General features: G+C 43.9%; 1 protein-coding gene across 2 annotated transcripts in view; it reads left to right on the top strand.

The window, feature by feature from the left end:
* LOC113451858 (F-box/LRR-repeat protein 19-like) overlaps positions 1–16,682 on the top strand; it is a 58,805-nt gene extending 42,123 nt beyond the window's left edge. For both annotated transcript variants that reach the window (XM_087919157.1, XM_087919156.1), the window contains 4 exons: positions 941–1,104; positions 3,199–3,360; positions 13,143–13,361; positions 14,462–16,682. In XM_087919157.1, coding sequence (XP_087775283.1) covers positions 941–1,104; positions 3,199–3,360; positions 13,143–13,361; positions 14,462–14,679 — 763 coding nt within the window. In that variant the 3' untranslated portion in view covers positions 14,680–16,682. The remainder of the gene's footprint in view (positions 1–940; positions 1,105–3,198; positions 3,361–13,142; positions 13,362–14,461) is intronic.
* The last annotated feature ends 594 nt before the right edge of the window (positions 16,683–17,276 follow it).

Raw genomic sequence — 17,276 nt, 5'->3', positions numbered from 1 at the left:
ACCAGCAATGAGATGTAGAAGTGCAGTTTGGGATTGCTATTAGTAGAGGTATACTTTCCAAATCATAGGAAGTAATTGTTTTATCCTGCTTTGTTCAGGCTTATTTTGAACACCGTGTTTAGTTTGGGGATCCACACTGTAACAAGAACAGCAAAAAATTTAGGGGATTCGAAAATAAGCTGTACACAGAGAGGCTGATAAATCTGGGTATGATTACCTTTCAGAAAATGTGGGGATATTGTAGCATTCTTCAAGTATTTGAAAAGATGTCAGAGTCCAAACTTTCCAGAATCCAAGTTCTAAGGTGGGAGGTTTCAGTTACCTAATTGCTAGGACAAAAGTTCCTGACTATGAAAGCAGTTCAAGCAATGGAACCTGCAGAAGTGGTGGGAGACCTTCAATGCATGCACTCAGATGGAGGCTGGACAACCATCTCTCTGGGATGCTTTCATTTGGATTCTGCTGCTGAGGAATCAGAAATACAGGTAGTCCTTGACTTAAAACAGTTTGTTTAGTGACCATTCAAAGTTACAATGGTACTGAAAAAAAGGGACGACTGTTTTTCACAGTTACGACCTTTGCAGCATCCCCATGATCATGGGATCAAAATTCAGATGCTTGGCAGATGGTCCATATTTATGACCATGGCTGTGTCCCAAAGGTCATGTGATCAACTTTTGCGACCTAATGAACAAAGTCAGTGGGGAAGCCATATTCATTTAACAACTGGATTACTAACTGATCAGCTGCCTTGATTTACCTAACAGCTGTGGCAAGAAAGGTTGTAAAATGGGGAAAAAATTGCTTAACAAATGTCTCAACAATAATATTTTGGGCTCTATTGCAGTTGTAAGTTGAGGACTACCTGTAATTCTTTCCAACTTTATGATTCTGGAGCTCAGTGAATCATTGCCTATTGGCTGTCCTTCACTCCTCCCAGGTGCTGTGACAAGCGGCTTTGGACATACATTGACTTGAGCCATCGGAAATCTATCACTCCCTCCATGCTGAGCGGAATCATCCGACGACAGCCAGCCAGTCTTGATCTGAGCTGGACCAACATCTCCAAGAAGCAGTTAATGTGGCTCCTGAACAGGTTGCAAGGTATTTGGAGGGCAAATTGGGAGTGGTGGGGAGGTTTAAGGGAGAGAGATTAAGTGGTAGCCAACTGTTCCTTATTTGGAGCACTTATATTTTATTTCCAAATGCAGTTGTTCAAGGGCTTGACAATTCTGCAAAACTCCCAAATGCTATCCAGAGATGAAAACCCACACATTAAAAAAACACCCTGGCTAAAATCACTACAGGTAGTCCTTGACTTAGAACCATTTGTTTAGTAACTGTTTTAAGTTACAATGGCACTGGAAAAAGTGACATGACAGTTTTTCTCACTTAACCATTGCAGCATCCCTGTGGTCACGTGATCAAAATTTGGATGCTTGGCAATTGACTAATAATTATGATGGTTGAAGTATTCAGGGTCCTGTGATCCCCTTTTCCCACCTTCTGACAAGCAAAGTCAAGGAGGAAGCCAGATTCACTTAACAACCTGTGTTACTAACTTAACAACTGCAGTGATTCACTTACCTCTGGCAAGAAAGGTAACATGGGGCAAAAAATCACTTAACAAATGTCTTGCTTAGTAACAGAAATGTTGGGCTCTATTGCAGTCGTAAGTCGACTAGCTACAGTGAAGCCATTTGGAACAAGAATGTGTTCGAATCAAGAAATGCAAATTCCAAAGGTTATTCCAGAGTATTCAACTCTGCATATTTATTTAAGGAAAAGTGAATCCAGTGGCTTTGTTTAAACCTGAACAAAGTCCTCAAGGCTTCCTCTCTTTAAATTGGCTTAACCCTTTAGGATTGGGGGGCATTGTGGAGTGAGGTTTTTCACGGTCTGAAAACCCTGCACTTTGTGTTAATCTGGATGTAGGAAAAGGTAATTGAATGGTCTAGGCAAAGGACAAGGGACAGATAGCCAGAATTTCTGGGCACATGAAATTAAACAAATTCAAGAAGCAAAGAGCCTGCGCCAGGCTAATTTCCACTGCAGTGTTGATGCCCTAATTCAAATGACAGGTGGTGGTGGTGGTGGGATGGAAACTAATCAAGCAGAGAAGCAACCTGGAATTAAGGAGAAACTTCCTACCAGTGAGGACAATCAACCAATGGAACAGCTTGCCACCAGAAGTGTGGGTGCTCCATTACTGAAGGTTTTTAAGAAAGAATGAAATGGAATAGAATAAAACTTTATTGTCACTTTAAATGTAAACTAATCAACATACATTAAAATGAAATTTCATTACATTCAGCTCTCAAAAGATAACCATTATGCATAAACCCACATACACACACATATATGACACAGAGAAATACCACAGTCTTGTTCAAGTGTATACATGTACACGGAAAAAAAAAGTCCTGCAAATTTACAAGACGGATGGCATAAGGACTGAAGAGACTGGATCGTCACTTTTCTGAAATAGTATAGGGTCTCTTGTTTGTGCAGAGGGTTGGACTAGTAGACCTCAAAGGTCCCTTACAGCTCTATTCTGTTTGATTGGTTGAGAACATTGTTTTTCTTCATGTGGCCAAAACCACAATCAACAATCTTAAGATATCTGGACAGGGAAGGTTTGATAAGATTTAATAGCTCTGAATTCTGCAACTTTTTTTCACTTGCATCCTCTCAAGTGGAGGTAGGGATGTGGCATGTGGCTGAGAATTTAGTCTTGATGCAAGTCACGCAGCTCATTTGTGGGAAGGGGTGGAATTTGAGGACGAGCAAAATCAGGACAGCCATCTTGTTTTGTGGGATAAAGAAAAGGTTTGACCCACAAGAAAGAGAAGAGCTTTCCAGGAAACCTCATATAGAAGGGATCCCCAATCTGTGGGCCATGACCCACTAGTAGGCTGTGACGGGTTTGCAACTGGGCCACAAAAATGGCTGACGAGCATATGCGTATGCCTGCACATCTCACTTGTGTGAGTAGTGGTCCACAAAGCCAGAAATATTGGGGAACTCTGTCATATAGGACGGGATGTGACCTGGGAGCCAGAAATCAAAACTTCAGAGTAGAAAGGTGAGTTCATGGTGGGAATACAGAGGAAGGAGCTGTGGGTTTCTTTAGAACCAGGGAGGAATAGTTTGTATGTGAGGTTCTTTTCCCCACTTAATGTTCTCTTCTCCCAACAGGCCTTAAGGAGCTTATCCTAACAGGCTGCTCTTGGTGCTCTGTGTCGGCCCTTGGCACAGCCAACTTCCCTTCCCTACAGCTCCTAGATTTGTGTTGGATTGAGGATGTCAAGGATTCTCACCTCCGCGAGCTGCTCTTGCCTGCTACAGATGCCAAGCCTGGTAAAGCTACCTGTACCGGAGGGAACGGTCTCTAGGACAGAGGGAGGTCAGGGATATCTGGGCAGATTTTGCCACCTTTTCTTCCCATCCCAAGGAAGTGGAAAAACCTGCAAGGCAATCCATATGTACCCTCCGGCACCAGCTTTCTTTTACTTTCCCCACAGTAAAGAAGTTTCGTAAAATACCTGCGTGTAAGAACGGCTGAATTATTGTGGGATGTTGACATTGCGACATGAAATCTCTCAAGGCTTTGCCAATCTTTAAAACTGGTTGTGGAGGCAGGCTAAATGTAAGCCTCTAGAAAAATTGTCAGCACCTGCTCTAAGTTGGCCAACATAGACTGTACTTGTACAGTGCACTGAGTTGCAAATTAGCCGTTCCCATTTTAACCTCTCCTATTGCACAGTGCAGTCCATAGCAGCAGTTTATGATTCAGAGTGTTATGTGGGCCTTTGTATTAAGTTGTTGGGTACTGTCAGGCACCAGAGAAATCAGGAGTTCCAGGCAGTTCAAATGGGAATAAAGATTTATTATAAGTTTAAGCTCTCTATAAGAATCTGAACTATTGGATGTATTAGTGCTTCCATCGTGGATAGCCAGAACTGGTATTTTCACGTAATGATTCTGTTTGATTCTTTCCCATACTGAAAGCAGAGCATTCCTGATCTAGTGCCTTTGGAAGTACCTATGTATTTTACTTTTCGCATACCACATAAATGCATGCTTTTTATTCCTTTGTTGTTCAAATTTATCTACTCTTTCAACCATGTGAGCACTGAGGCCTGGTAATGCAGCTCCCAATCTGGTAGCCCACCCCCCCACCCCCTCTAATTTTTGGTCTCTTGTAACATTTTCAGTTTGATTCTTGCTTTTTTGCCTTGCCAGACAAACTTTAGAATCAATTTATTTAAGTCCTCAAAAAACTTTTTTCCTAGTTTTGTCGGAATTGCTTGAAATATAAAATAGCAATTTTGGTAGGATATTCATTTTTTTTTTGTGGCTATCCTTCTGACCAATGACAGCTGTAGATTTCTCTATTTTTCCAAGTCTCTCTTTATTTGTTGTATTAATTTAATGTAGTTGTCTTCTTTGAGGGTTGTACATCTTGCTGTTAGCCATATTCCCAGGTATTTAACTTTTTTAGTTATCTGCATGTCCATCTTTTCCAACAGTTCATTTTTCTGTTTATTTGTAAGATTTTTTGTCAATTTCTTAGTCTTTTTCTTGTTTATTTTTAGTCCTGCCACCTCACCAAACTCTTCTGTTCTTTTTATTAGTTTGGGTCCCGTTTCTAGAGATAGTGGACATCCTTGTCTTGTGCCCTTGCTTATGTTAAAATTTTCCATTATATCCCTGTTTACTATCACTTTCACCATTTGTTTTGAATATATTGCTTGGATCATATTTACGAAGTTTTCACCAAAGTCCATACGTTTTAATTGTAGTGTCATAAACTGCCAGTTCATATTATCAAAGGCTTTCTGTGCATCCAAGAAGATCAACGCTAGCTGTTTTTCAGAATGGGCTTTGTAATATTCCAAAGTAATGTGTTCAGGATAATCCTCATACTATTTTTCAGTTGTCTTTTAGGTAGGAAACCATTCTGGTCAGGATATATGAATTTGTTTAGAAATCTTTTTAGTCTCTCTGAAATTATGGAGGCATATATTTTATAGTCTATATTTAATAATGATATTGGTCTGTATTTTTTTATCTGTTGAGGATCTGTATCTTCATTTGGTGTTAAGGTAATATATGCTTCTGTCCTTGTTTTGGGGAGCTTGATAGCGCTTCATTATAGACCTCCAGCATTGACAGTCCTAGTGTCTCTTGTAAATTTTTATAGAGTTCTGCCGGAAGCCCATCTGGTCCAGGTGTTTTATTCTTTTTTTGTCTTTTAATTGCTTCTGTTATTTCCATTGTCATTCTTTCATTTAACATTACTCTCACTGTGTCTGGTATTTTAGGTAGATCAGCCTTTTCCAAATATTGTTTTTGTAAGGCTCAGACTCCCCTTGAAACGATAAGAATGAACTTTTGAAAACTAGGTATTTCAAAAGGAATTCTTTATTGAAAAGGAAGTTATCCAGGTGATATTCAAAGCAGGGTCTAATATGCCTCCAGGCATGCAGCATACATAAAAGGAGTTAGAACTCCTCCCCTTAGTCTGATGTGGATTTCATCAAATACAAAGAAGCAACATGTTAATTCCCCCCCTCTTTTTTTCTGGGAAGTTTCTTTCTGAGCTGGAATTTTTTGGCCCCTTCTCCTCTTGCTATCTCTCCAAGAGGTTTCCAGGCCTCTGGGCTCCAGTCCCCAGTTGTATACCATGTGCAAGTTATACAGATTCGATACAAGACTTAAGATGTTCAGGTTACTTCAAAAAGGATTACTTCTACCAACCCACCCACCCCCGCCCCTTTCTTCTTCCATTGAAGAATGGCAAATACACGGATCTGACAGTTTTGTTGTTTCTTCTGACATTTTTTCTTGACTGTAAAGTTTCCTAAAAATTCCTTGATTGTTTTCTTTTTCTCTTCATTCTGGTAATGAAGAGTCCCCTTCTCATCTATCACTTTGTATATCATTTTCTTCTCTTTCTCTTTTTTCAACTTATACACTAGCCATCTACCTTTCTACCTTGCTTATTTGCATTTTCAAAAAAGTTCTGTTTTGCCATTTTAATTATTTGTGCCGTTTCATCTTGTATGGCACAAAAAGGGTTGTAGGTTCAGTTTATGTTTTATTAGTTCAGTTTTCTCTTTTATTTTTTTTGCAGATCATTCTGCAATTCTGTTTCCAATTTTTAAGCTCATCTTGTAGTGTATTTTGCTGCTGTTTCTTTTTCTTATTTTTTCTTGCTATATATGTTACTGCTAACCATCGTATGTATGCTTTTGCCATGTCCTAAACAGTTTGCAATGATGTTTCTTCTTTTCTATTTTCTTTAAAGAAAAATTCCATTTCTTTTTCCACTGTTTGTATGAACTCCTTTTCTTTTAGAATAGTTTGATTCAGTGTCCACCTCAGTTTCTTCCTTTGTCCCTTCCATGTAATTTTTATCGGGTTATGGTCTGCCCATACGTTTGTTTCTATATCTACCTCCTGAACGTCTGTTCTCATTTCTGATGTCATCCACGCCATATCTATTCTCGACCATGATTGATGTCTATTCAAATAGAATGTATACTGGTTTGTCTTTGGGTTTAGCTCTCTCCATATATCCTGTCAGCCTATTTCTTGTGTCATATCAAAAATGGTTTTTGGAAGTGTCCTTATTTTTTTTACTTTTTTTACTGCTTCTGTAGTCTATTTTGGCATCCGCAATTGCGTTGAAGTCCCCTATCATACATACGTTTTCGTAGTCCATTTCAGTTATCTTTTTGTGGAGTCTTTTATAAAACCCTTCCTGCTTATTGTTTGGAGCATATATTGCAAACAGCAGAATCTGTTTCTGGTTTATTAGCACCTCAACCATTAATATTCTCCCTTCTTCATCTGCATATATTTGTTTGGCTTTTAATGGTTCTCTAACATATAGTGCCACCCCTCTTTTCTTTTGAAGTCCTAATGCCGAATATAATTTCCCAATTTTGGGGTATTCCAATAGGTTACCATGTTGCTTTTTAATATGCACTTCTTGGAGACAAATTAAGTCCAATTTTAATCTTTGTAATTTTGTGAAGGTTTTTTTTCTTTTCATGGGGGAGTTCAATCCATTTATGTTAATAGATAACATCTTTATTTCTTCTTCTATCTTTTCATTTATATATAGGTCTTACCCTTCTAGTTGTTCTTATCTCTCTCTGTCTTTTTATTCTTGCACCTTCTCACTCTGCTTGCTCATTTTTCTCCTCTCTTTCTTCTTGATCTAGAGTTTTTTCTTCTATTTGTATTTCGTCTTGACTTTTTACTTTCTATCTCTTCTCTGCTTTCCTGTTCTTCATTTGCAGTAAAATGGTGTTCAAAGAATTCATGTGCTTTATCTAAAACGGGTCACCAACCTTTTGGACCTCAGGGACCACCAAACTCATACTTTTAAATCCCTAGGACCACTAATAATGATTTTTTTAATAAAAGATAATATATTTAATATAAAAATTATATATATATATAGATAGATATAGAGATATAGATATAAATATAAATATATATATAGAGAAGAGCCCCCCAAAAAAAAAATCTGGTCTCCTGTCATTTCATATCTCCCCCAAGTCAGAGGAAACCTCTCCCTCCTTTGCCAGGTGTGGCTGCCTGGAGTTGGGGGAGGGAAGGAAGGCCAAGCTGCTTCCATCCCTCCCCCACCTGCACCTTCCAAAGAGACAGAAGAGTGTGTGTGGGGGGGTGTCTGAGCTAAGGGGCCTTGAGGCAACTGCTGCTGGGAGAAGCAGAGGCAGAAAGGGGGCTTTGCTCTCCTTGGGGGACAGCGCCCCTCGGCTGCCCCTCCAGGGGCTTCTCAGCCGGCAGCTTCCTGAAGAAGGACCACCGCCCTCGGTGATTAATTGGGGGAAGGGAGGGGGAGAAAGTGGGGCTCCTTTCAGATTCCGGGGGGAGGATTGAGAGAGCTCAGATCTGCAGCTGAGGAAAAGCTTACAGGACAGTGATGTAGGGGCTCTTCCAGCCTCACCTGGAGGGAGGCAAGGAAAGGGGGGGAGGCTGACACATTCACCCCCCCCCCAAGAGGAGAGTTGCTTTCCTCCATCAGCCCTCCATCCACTGCTTCTGCTGCTCCTTGCCTCTCCTGCCCCAGGAGGGGAGCCGGGCACCGTTTCCTCCCCACCCGATGGCTGCACCCTCAGCAGGAGAGAAACCCGCCCCGGAGCCCAATGGTGACCAATCCACTCCTCCCAAGCATTTCTTCCTCGCCGCCCACCTCGCAGAGCCCACGGGGGAATGAGAGAGGCTCCCCCTCCAACCAAGCTGTCAAGCACTCCTCGAGAGAGAGATGAGAGAAGCAGCCGGAGTCACTCTCGTCTCTCAAGAGCCTGGCCAAAGTTTCTTGTACCACTTCAGCGAGAGAAACAACAGTTTGCAGGGGGGCAATTTGACTCCGGCTGCTTCTCTCTGCACTACAGACGCGGCAAGAAACAAGGGGCTGCCTTGGCACCACCAACTGCTGAAAATATAGCACGGCGAAGGAGATGCAAATGTGAGTAGCGCTTCTTCCAGCCACCACCACTTCGGCCTGCTTGCGCCACATACCTTCCAGTTCCAGCTTTCATGGTTCTCTACTCAGTCTCTAGTAAGGTTTGTGCTCAGCCGAAGGGTGGGGGTCAGCATGTGGGTGGAGCAGCCTTGTTTTCCCGCGTGGCCCAGATTGTTTTGGGGCACCATTTCTCTGCAGACCACCAAAAATTTTCTGTGGACCATCGGTTGGCGACCACTGATCTAGGGTGCTTTATCCACCCTAAATTTTTTATCTTGCCAGGTAACCAGAATTCCTTCTAGTATCAGCCATCTAAAAGTCACGTTATATTTAATCAGTTGTGCTGTCAAAAATTGGTATTGTCTTCTCTGCTCTCTGACTCTCCTAGGGATCTGTTTTAAAGTCACAATTTCTCTCCCTTTATACTTCAAAGGCTCATCTCTAGTTCTTTTATATATTTCATCTCTCAATGTCTTTTTGGTAAATCTCACGTGCACCTCTTTTGGTAGTTTATGTCTTCTTGCATAATTCATATGGATTCTAAATATTTCATCTATTTCCCTTTGTATGTCTTGTTCATTTTTCTGTAGTGCTCCAGCCTGCAGGTCTGTCATCAGATCAGCCAGGTCTTCCTCTTTCTCTTCCACAATATTCTGGAATCTCAGTCAGTAGGCCGCCTTTTCCATCTCCAGAAAAATTACTGTATTTTCTAATTCTCTGTTAGCTTGTAATAGCTTTTGATCTATTTCCTCCATTTTTTTTCCTGTTTGCTCAGCCTTTATTTCTATTTTCTGTATCCTCTGTTCATTTTTCACTATTGTTGAGGTATTCCCCATTAGGAGAATGAGTACTCAGGGAAACGTAGTGAGAGTGGTGTTGAATAACACACAGCCAGCATACAAATACACTGAATAGTAAAATGTAGGGTTTACTTCCAGTAAATGGGTAAACAAAGTCCAACAAACAGTCCAAATCATACATGGTTAAAGCAGGTAGTATTCAATACAATCAGTTCAGGGATAATCCAAAAATGAAGTCCAGTATCATAAACAAAGTTCAGTAAATGGAGTTTGCTAACAGTTTGCAAGACTCACAGCAATTCCAGCAGAATGACGATCAGGCAAAAGGCAATAGGGAAAATGCAGGAAGAGAACAAACCAGGTTTCTAGCTCCATCTTATGGCCATCGGAGGAACCTCAGCCAATCACAATTACAGCATTCTCTTAAAGATACAACAGTATTAAATGACTATCCTGATTTATATATTGCCAACCCAACAGTTAGGTGACTATCATTCCTAACAACTATCATTTGCTGAAAATTCCCTATCTTTTCATCCATATTCCATATCTCCCGCTTCATCTCCCCCATTTCATTCTTAATCTCGTCATGGTTTTTTGACAGCTTTTTTTTTTTACTTTTGATCATGGCTTCTTGGATTTATTGTAGCATCGCTTGCATACTCTGAAGGGAATTTGATTTCTCCAAACCTAGCATGCTTTCTATTGGTCTTTGATTGGATGGGCTTGATGCTGATGCTGATGTTGCTGATGAGGGTGTAGATGAGGCTTTCTTTCCTATCTTAGACATATTCTATATACTTGTCATCTCTACCACTCAGAAAGGAGCTGATCAAAGGGGGAAAGACAAAGAATTATATCTGCACAGAGAAAGACTATTTCCCACACCCACAAATATACCTCCTTCAGTTCTCTGGTATAGTATCTATAAAAATATTCCCACAATCTAAAATTTCCACTCACCACTGTTTAACAAAAATCTATCTTTGGTCTACAGAATTAATAGTCCTATCGAGTCCATTGATTACTCGTAATTCCCTTAAGGCTAGGCGCTTCCTCTATTCTTCTTCCTCCAACAGTTTAAATTTATAATCCACGTAGATCTGTCCACACTGCTATTGTTATAATCCTATCTCTGGCAGGGATCTGGGATGTCTCCTTTATGCTAGCCAAAAACAAAGAAATTTCATTTATGTCCAATGTCCATCTAAGCCCGTGATGGCGAACCTTTTCCACACTGCGTGCCAAAAGTGCGCTTGCAAGCCTGCACCCATGATGCAGTGCGCACGCGACTCCCCTGCCCCCTGCGTATGTGCGCGCAACCCCCTGCACATGCACCGTGCGTCTCTGCGCATGCATGCGCAACCCCCACACTACACACCTCTGTGCATACACATGCAACCCCCCCCCCGCATGCCACATGCGTGGCAGATACCCGACAATCAGCTGGCTGGCGGGGGCGCATGCACAGTGGGGCTCTTGTGGGTGACCTCTTGCATGCCAGCAGAAGTGGCTCTGCATGCCACTTCTGGCACATGTGCCATAGGTTCGCCATCAAGGATCTAAGCTGATTCTTAGTCTCCCTTTAGTGGATTTATTTATATGTATATCTCTCCTCAGTAAAGAGTTTTTATTTTCACTGTCTGTACCTCTAAGTCCAGTAGCTACAATTGTCGCTGTATCTCTTCTTTTTTTCTTCTTTATACTGTATGATTTACATCTCAGCAGCTGCCAATATTTTCTTTTCCTTTTAAGATTCAAAATTTATAATTCACCAAGGCCCCCAAACCCACCAGTTCACCAAGCGTTCATTTCAAAACAGTATCTAGATGAAAACACAATTTCCAAGTTCAAAGTGGATACTTCCCCTTCTTTTTTCCAATTTTCCACAGCTCAAACTGCTCAATGTCTTCACCAATTGTCTCTGGATATCTCAAGAGTCTTTATGGGTCTTTATAGATATAACAACCGTCACTTCCTCTTCTTACACACTCTTCTGGTCAGTAGATAGCGCCCTTACTCTCTTTTAAGTGCTCAAAAGGTTTCCCCTTAAGTGGTCCAAATCAAATGTCAGTCCAAAAGTACTAATAAATGTATTCCTAATAATCTTCAAATATTTAAGATTATTTTAAGGTAGTTGGTCCGGGCTTTCATTTAACTTAAACTTAATTCCTTTATGGTCATTTCTGCCATTCTTTTCCAGATCTGTCAGTAGCTCTGAAAGCTTAGTCACTGCTATTTTCGGGGAGCAGAAATCCTGCTCCACCTTTTTTTTTTTGAGTCTCACTTTCCTAAAAGTTTTTAATAATTAAATCAGGATAGGTTCATTTGCAGAAAGTTAGGAAGTTCTCACCCAGCACAGCCACATTGCTCCTTGGTTTTTCCCTTCCTGTCTCTCGCCAAGCTGTCACAGCTTCAGGTCGGCCATGTTGACGGTCTTCTCTCCAGTCAGCTCCAAGGGGTTTCCCCTAGTTCTAACAGGAGATTGCCTTTCTTCACGCAGTCTTCGGGGCTTCCCCTCTACGTTCATCAACCCCTCCAGAGTTAAGTTTGACCATTAAAGGTCTCCAGACAGGCGAAATCGGGTGGAAATAACGGAGGTCTGTTTCCCCCGTCTGCTTCGCTGTGACATCACTGCTGGTAGTCAAGAATCTGAACTATTCACGGTTAAAGCAATTTGGTGGTAAATAAGGAATTCATGATGGTCTGGACTTATATATCTTGTGGGTGCAAAGGGACTCATGACTGATGACATGTTTGACCCCTCCCTCAGCGTGGGCATCTCCTACAGGTATTGTAAAATCAGAAGGAATGACTGGGATCATCTACTGAAGTCCTCTGCTACACACAGGTGATCCAGTTAAACCATCCATGGGAAGTGGCTTGTCCAGACTCTTCTTAAAAAGCTGTAGAGATGGAAACCCACAGATGTACAGATCTCACCACCAAGATGTTTCTCCTTTAGAATTATTCTGCAAACCTTCTGGTCTACCACACTGTGGGGCTCTGGTGCAGTTGCTGGCCCATTCTGCTCCGTATGTCAGAGCTGGTAAGCCCAAGCCTTCTTCACTTAGCAGTAGTGCCCAGTCTAAGAGCCTTCTCTGCACACTAAGGCTTGGAGCTTATCATGTTGCAGGCTGGAGTAGCCCAGTCTGGATTCTTGATCTGTGAACTGGGGTGTCCCAGGCCTGAACAGCGGCAGATGCTGGATGCTTGCTTGAGGCATCAAGCCCAGTGTCCGTTCCATGCCCTGAGGAGCCTTCAAGTTTGGGCTGCTAAAACTGCAAGTTCTAAGGGTCGCTAGCCTGAAGCTCCCTCAGAATGTGTGGGCTCTCACTCACCCTGCAGCTACTGTTGGCAAGTGACTGGGAGAGGCAGCAGGGCAGAAAATCTCCTTTCATGGCCCTCCTGTAGGGAAGAGGTGAGCAAGGACTGAAAGGCATGGGAGAAGGCTAAGAGGATCCTTCCCTGCACTGCTGGTTGAGTGCTTCCAGGCTGGGAAGCTTCAGCAAATGCATTGTGCACTGGAGATCCTTCACCTGGAGCCCTGTCAGAGCATGGCAAATCTTCACGGACAGTGTGAACAATCCCAAAGCAATTATGCCAAAAAGCTGTTTGATTTAATTTATTTGGTTGTCGACAGCCAGATGGCTTCTTCATTTCAGGAAAGAAAATCTGATTGACTCCGTGGTCCAAGTCACTCCAGTGAAACAAATGTGCGTCGTTTTGCCCAAGCTTGTTAAAATAAGCTTTCCAATTCATGCATCTGCCATTTAGGGCAGAGGTCCTGGCTTGTCCTGTGAAGCTCATTCTCCTCTCTATTCTCACCCTGCTAGGCCAGACAGACAGCCGGGGCCGGCTCCAGAATGTCTCTGAACTACGGCTCTCCGGTCTGGACATCACAGATGCATCTCTGCGCTTGGTAATCCTGCACACCCCTCAGCTTGCCAAACTGGACCTGAGCCACTGCAACCATGTATGTGACCAGTCTGTTAACCTGCTGACTGCTGCTAATTCTCCACTCCGAGAGACCCTAATTGAACTCAACCTCACCGGTGAGTCAAATCCCTACTGGCAATTCCACCTCTCCTGCTTGACCAAAACGATGCAGCCTCCTGAGAGAAGAACAGTGCACTATAGTGGTTAAGGAGTTGAACATCTATCCCAATGTTTCTCAATCTTTTTTTTCTTCCATGGCACCCTTGCAACCCTGTTTGTCTCCTGTTGCCCCTTGTCCAGGTCCCAATACCAGATAGGGACTTTGGACAATGTTGGTAGTTCTTGATTTAGGATCACAATTGAGACTGTAGCTTCTGCTGTAAGTTGCTGCAGTCATAAGTCAAGCCAGACCCAATTTTACAGCAATTTTTATGGCAGTCATTAAGCAAACTACATGGTTATTAAACAAATCTGTTTAACAGCCATCATGACTTACAACCATGATTCCAGGCACAATTATGGTTGTAAGTTGAGGGCTGCTTGTAGTGGCCATAACATTATCCCACTGTGCCACCTATTGTCTATGTTCCCAAGAATATGGCTGTTGCTAATTTTGGGGGGGTGAATTGTCTTTCCCCCTATAAAAGCAGCCCCAATTCTTGCCCAGTTTCCTGAGCCAGGCCCCATCTCCCCACAGCAGGATCTGAACAAACCAGTGCTATCTCATGATCTCAGAACATGTTCTCAAACCAGTGCTATTTCATGGTCTCCTGTTCTGGAGGACCCTTGGTGGCGCAGAAGTTAGAATGTAGTATTGCAGGCAAACTCTGCCCACAGCCTGGAGTTCGATCCTGACCGGCTCAAGGTCGACTCAGCCTTCCATCCTTCTGAGGTGGGTAAAATGAGGATTGTTGGGGGCAAGAGGCGGACTCTGTAAACCATCAAGAGAGTGCTCTAAAGCAGTGGCCCCCAACCTCTTAGGCACCAGGGACTGGTTCCATGGAGAGAGGTTTTTCCACGAAAAGGAGGGGGCATGGTTTTACATGCTGCCTGCATCCCACGGATGGGGCTTCATTTGTTTGCGTGGACTGGTTTCTGGCATGCTGCAGACCAGTGCTGGTCCACAGACCGGGGGTTGGAAACTCCTGCTCTAAAGCACTGTGCAGTGGTATATAACTCTAAGTGCTATTGCTATTCCTTCTTCCTTCCCTGATAGGATGTAACCGGCTGACAGATCAGTGTCTGCCCCTTTTCCGCCGCTGTCCACGCCTCTCCCGTATCGACCTGCGTTCCTGTCACCACATCACAATGGAGGCCTGTGCCCGATTTGCTGAGGACTCTGTCTCCAACAGCAGCGCCGTGCCACCAACCCCCAGAGCATCCTCACCTCCTTTTCGTTGCCCCGAGGAGAAATTGCTGCTGAAGGACAGCTAATACTCGCCCTGGGGTGGAGGCGCAGAAAGACTCAGCTTCATCAATCCAACTGTTGGACACGGACTCTGGGAGAACCTTTTTACTTAAAGCCATGCACTGAACCAGAGTGGCATCTCCACCCCCTTACTTGTGCAGCAAAGAGGGTGCTGGGGGAGGGGGGGTCATGCCCCCTTCCCCAGGTCTGGCCTGCTGAGGGCCAGGTGGCCTTTTGCCCCATCCACTTGTTCCTGGACAGCCATGGAGTAAGTGGGGTCCGAGGTAGCCTTGTCGCTTTACAATGCTGGGGAAATGCATATTCCTCCCACCATGCACTGCGTTGTTCCCCTCTCTCCCCCTCCCACCTCCAAATGTCCATCCAAGCCACCATTGGTACACCCCACTATCTCGGGGCAGCAGGCGGTGGGGGAGGGTGGGAGTTGACATTCAGCCTTGAAATGCTGGCTCAGGAAGAAGGCAGCTTCTTTGATGGGGTCAGATATATTATGTTTTTCCTGCCCTGTTCCTCGCTCAATGCAAATGTGCACTCCAACCTCACTGATCCTCCCCCCCCACATGCTGCCTTGATTATTTTTAAAGGGTGTGTGTGTGTGTGTTTGCGCACACACGTGCATGTACTTGTCAGCCTGCCTACCCAGTTCCTTTTTCCAGCCCTCTCCCCAGTTGTGCATCTGCAGTGTGATTTTCCAAGGGGGCCAAGCAAGAACCAGGCAGCTGATTTCCGGATTCCTTTGACCTGTCTTTTCCCACTGTGTACCTGCTGGGGCTCCCTCCTGCCTCTACCGCTTTCTCTCTTTCCCACAGCACTGGATAGTTTCTGGAGCTGGCACATCCATTTGATCTGCTTCCTGCATCAGTGCCCTTTGTACCCATAATTCTCTCCTCACCCATCAATTGGAGGCCACAAAACTTCTCTATAGGTATTCTTCCCTTTAGATTTTCTTCTCCTCACTCTCCCTCCCAGCCAATCCCAGTATGCAGCTGAGGCCTCCTGGGGATGCAGCCCCACCAAATGTTCACCCCAGTGCTTCACTAGATGCCCACACTGTGAAACACATGTGCTGCATTCTGTACGCACAGTGTATCTGCTGCTGTGTACCAGCAGAGGGACAAGGGAGAATACTTCGTCCAAAAGAAAGGAGTAAACTAGCATGTGTGAAAGGGAGGTGCTAAACCTCCTGTCTCACTTGGCATGCGTTGGGATCCTTCTGGGAGGAAAGGCCTTAACAGTCCACTCTTCCCTCTCCCTCCAAGCCCCCTCAGCCCTTGGGCAACACGTCTGCTCAGCACAGTGTTTCTCAACCATTAAGATGTGCAGACTTCGACTCCCAGAATTCCCCAGCCAGCATGAATTCTGGGAATTGAAGTCTGCATGTCTTAAAAGTTGCCAAGGTTGAAAAACACAAGTCTACAGTATTCTTTCAGGTCCCTGGGCTGTTCCTGGAGGAAATTCCCTCCCAGGCTGTTTTCATCCGACATTGGCAGGCTGGGTGGATCGGGCAGCTCTTTTCAACTCTGTTGTCCCACCTTCTGTGCCCACCGCTTTGCTCCAAGGCTTCCCAGCACTTCTCCCCAGAAGCATCCTTCCTTCCAAGTTTCTCCCTTCTTCAAAATCCTCCTTTTCGACTCTGGATAGAAAAATCCTCACAGCTTCCCCCTCCAATCTTCTCCTTCCTTTCCTTGGTTATTATTCTTTTGGACCATAAGCTTTAATAACCACTTTGGGGACGGGAGGGGACGGGGGGGCGTCCTGCCTGCTTTCCTTACCCACAGTGCCAACTATTGCTGAGCAGGAGTCAGACGGGCCTTCTCTTAATTCTGGCTGCTCTCTGCTGCCTCTGAATCTCAAACTTGAACCCCCGTCCAGCTGTTCGGGTGTGGATATGTGTGTGCTTGGGTATGTATGTATGTGGGATTCCCCCCCTCCCCCAATATTTTTTTTTAAAGGGGGGAGAGAAGTACTGTAGAAAAGAAAAGTGGTGCAAAACGAATGTCCTGGACTGACACTGCACCTGCTGTCGGTCGTTTTTGTTCCTTCTGCTCGGAGGTGGAAGCACATTGCTCAGTGCTGCTCTCTCCGTTCCTTTGGCCACCTTCGTCTTTGGGGTCAGGTGGGGACTCGTTCTCAAAGGTGCCCAATTCTGTCCATTTCGCTTTCACTCTTTCATTCTCTGCCATCTCTGTCTTTCCCACCATTATTAATCTTTTTGCTGTCCTTTTGTCTTGCTACAAACGGTCTGGACTGGATTGGGGAAGTATAGCAAAAGAAATCGTTCATCCAGTCCAGAAACCCTCCTCCCTTGGCTAGAATGTTTTTTCCCCCAAAAGCCCTTCTTTTCTCCCTTCCTCTTCTCTTCCTTCCCTTTCCTCTGTTTATTTTTCCTCCCTCACCCTGCCCGCCATCCTTCTCACCTTGTGCTTCACCTGAATTTTCAGATGGCATCAGACACACACCACCTTTCTGTGCGTGTTGGGGAGGGGAGGATGGCAGAAGTCTGATTTTCAATTTGGTCACGTATCTTTTCTTTTAATATATACTTGAACGTTCATTTATTACTAAAGCATTACTTGAAAAAAGACAGCGATAGCTTGTGGAATTG

Source organism: Pseudonaja textilis, unplaced genomic scaffold, assembly GCF_049901715.1.
Source record: "Pseudonaja textilis isolate UNSWEBS1 unplaced genomic scaffold, rPseTex1.2 PTEXSCF31, whole genome shotgun sequence".
NCBI classification, from domain to species: Eukaryota; Metazoa; Chordata; class Lepidosauria; order Squamata; family Elapidae; genus Pseudonaja; species Pseudonaja textilis.
The sequence above is the reverse complement of the archived record's forward strand: the minus strand, read 5'-3'. Positions and strand labels throughout refer to the sequence as shown.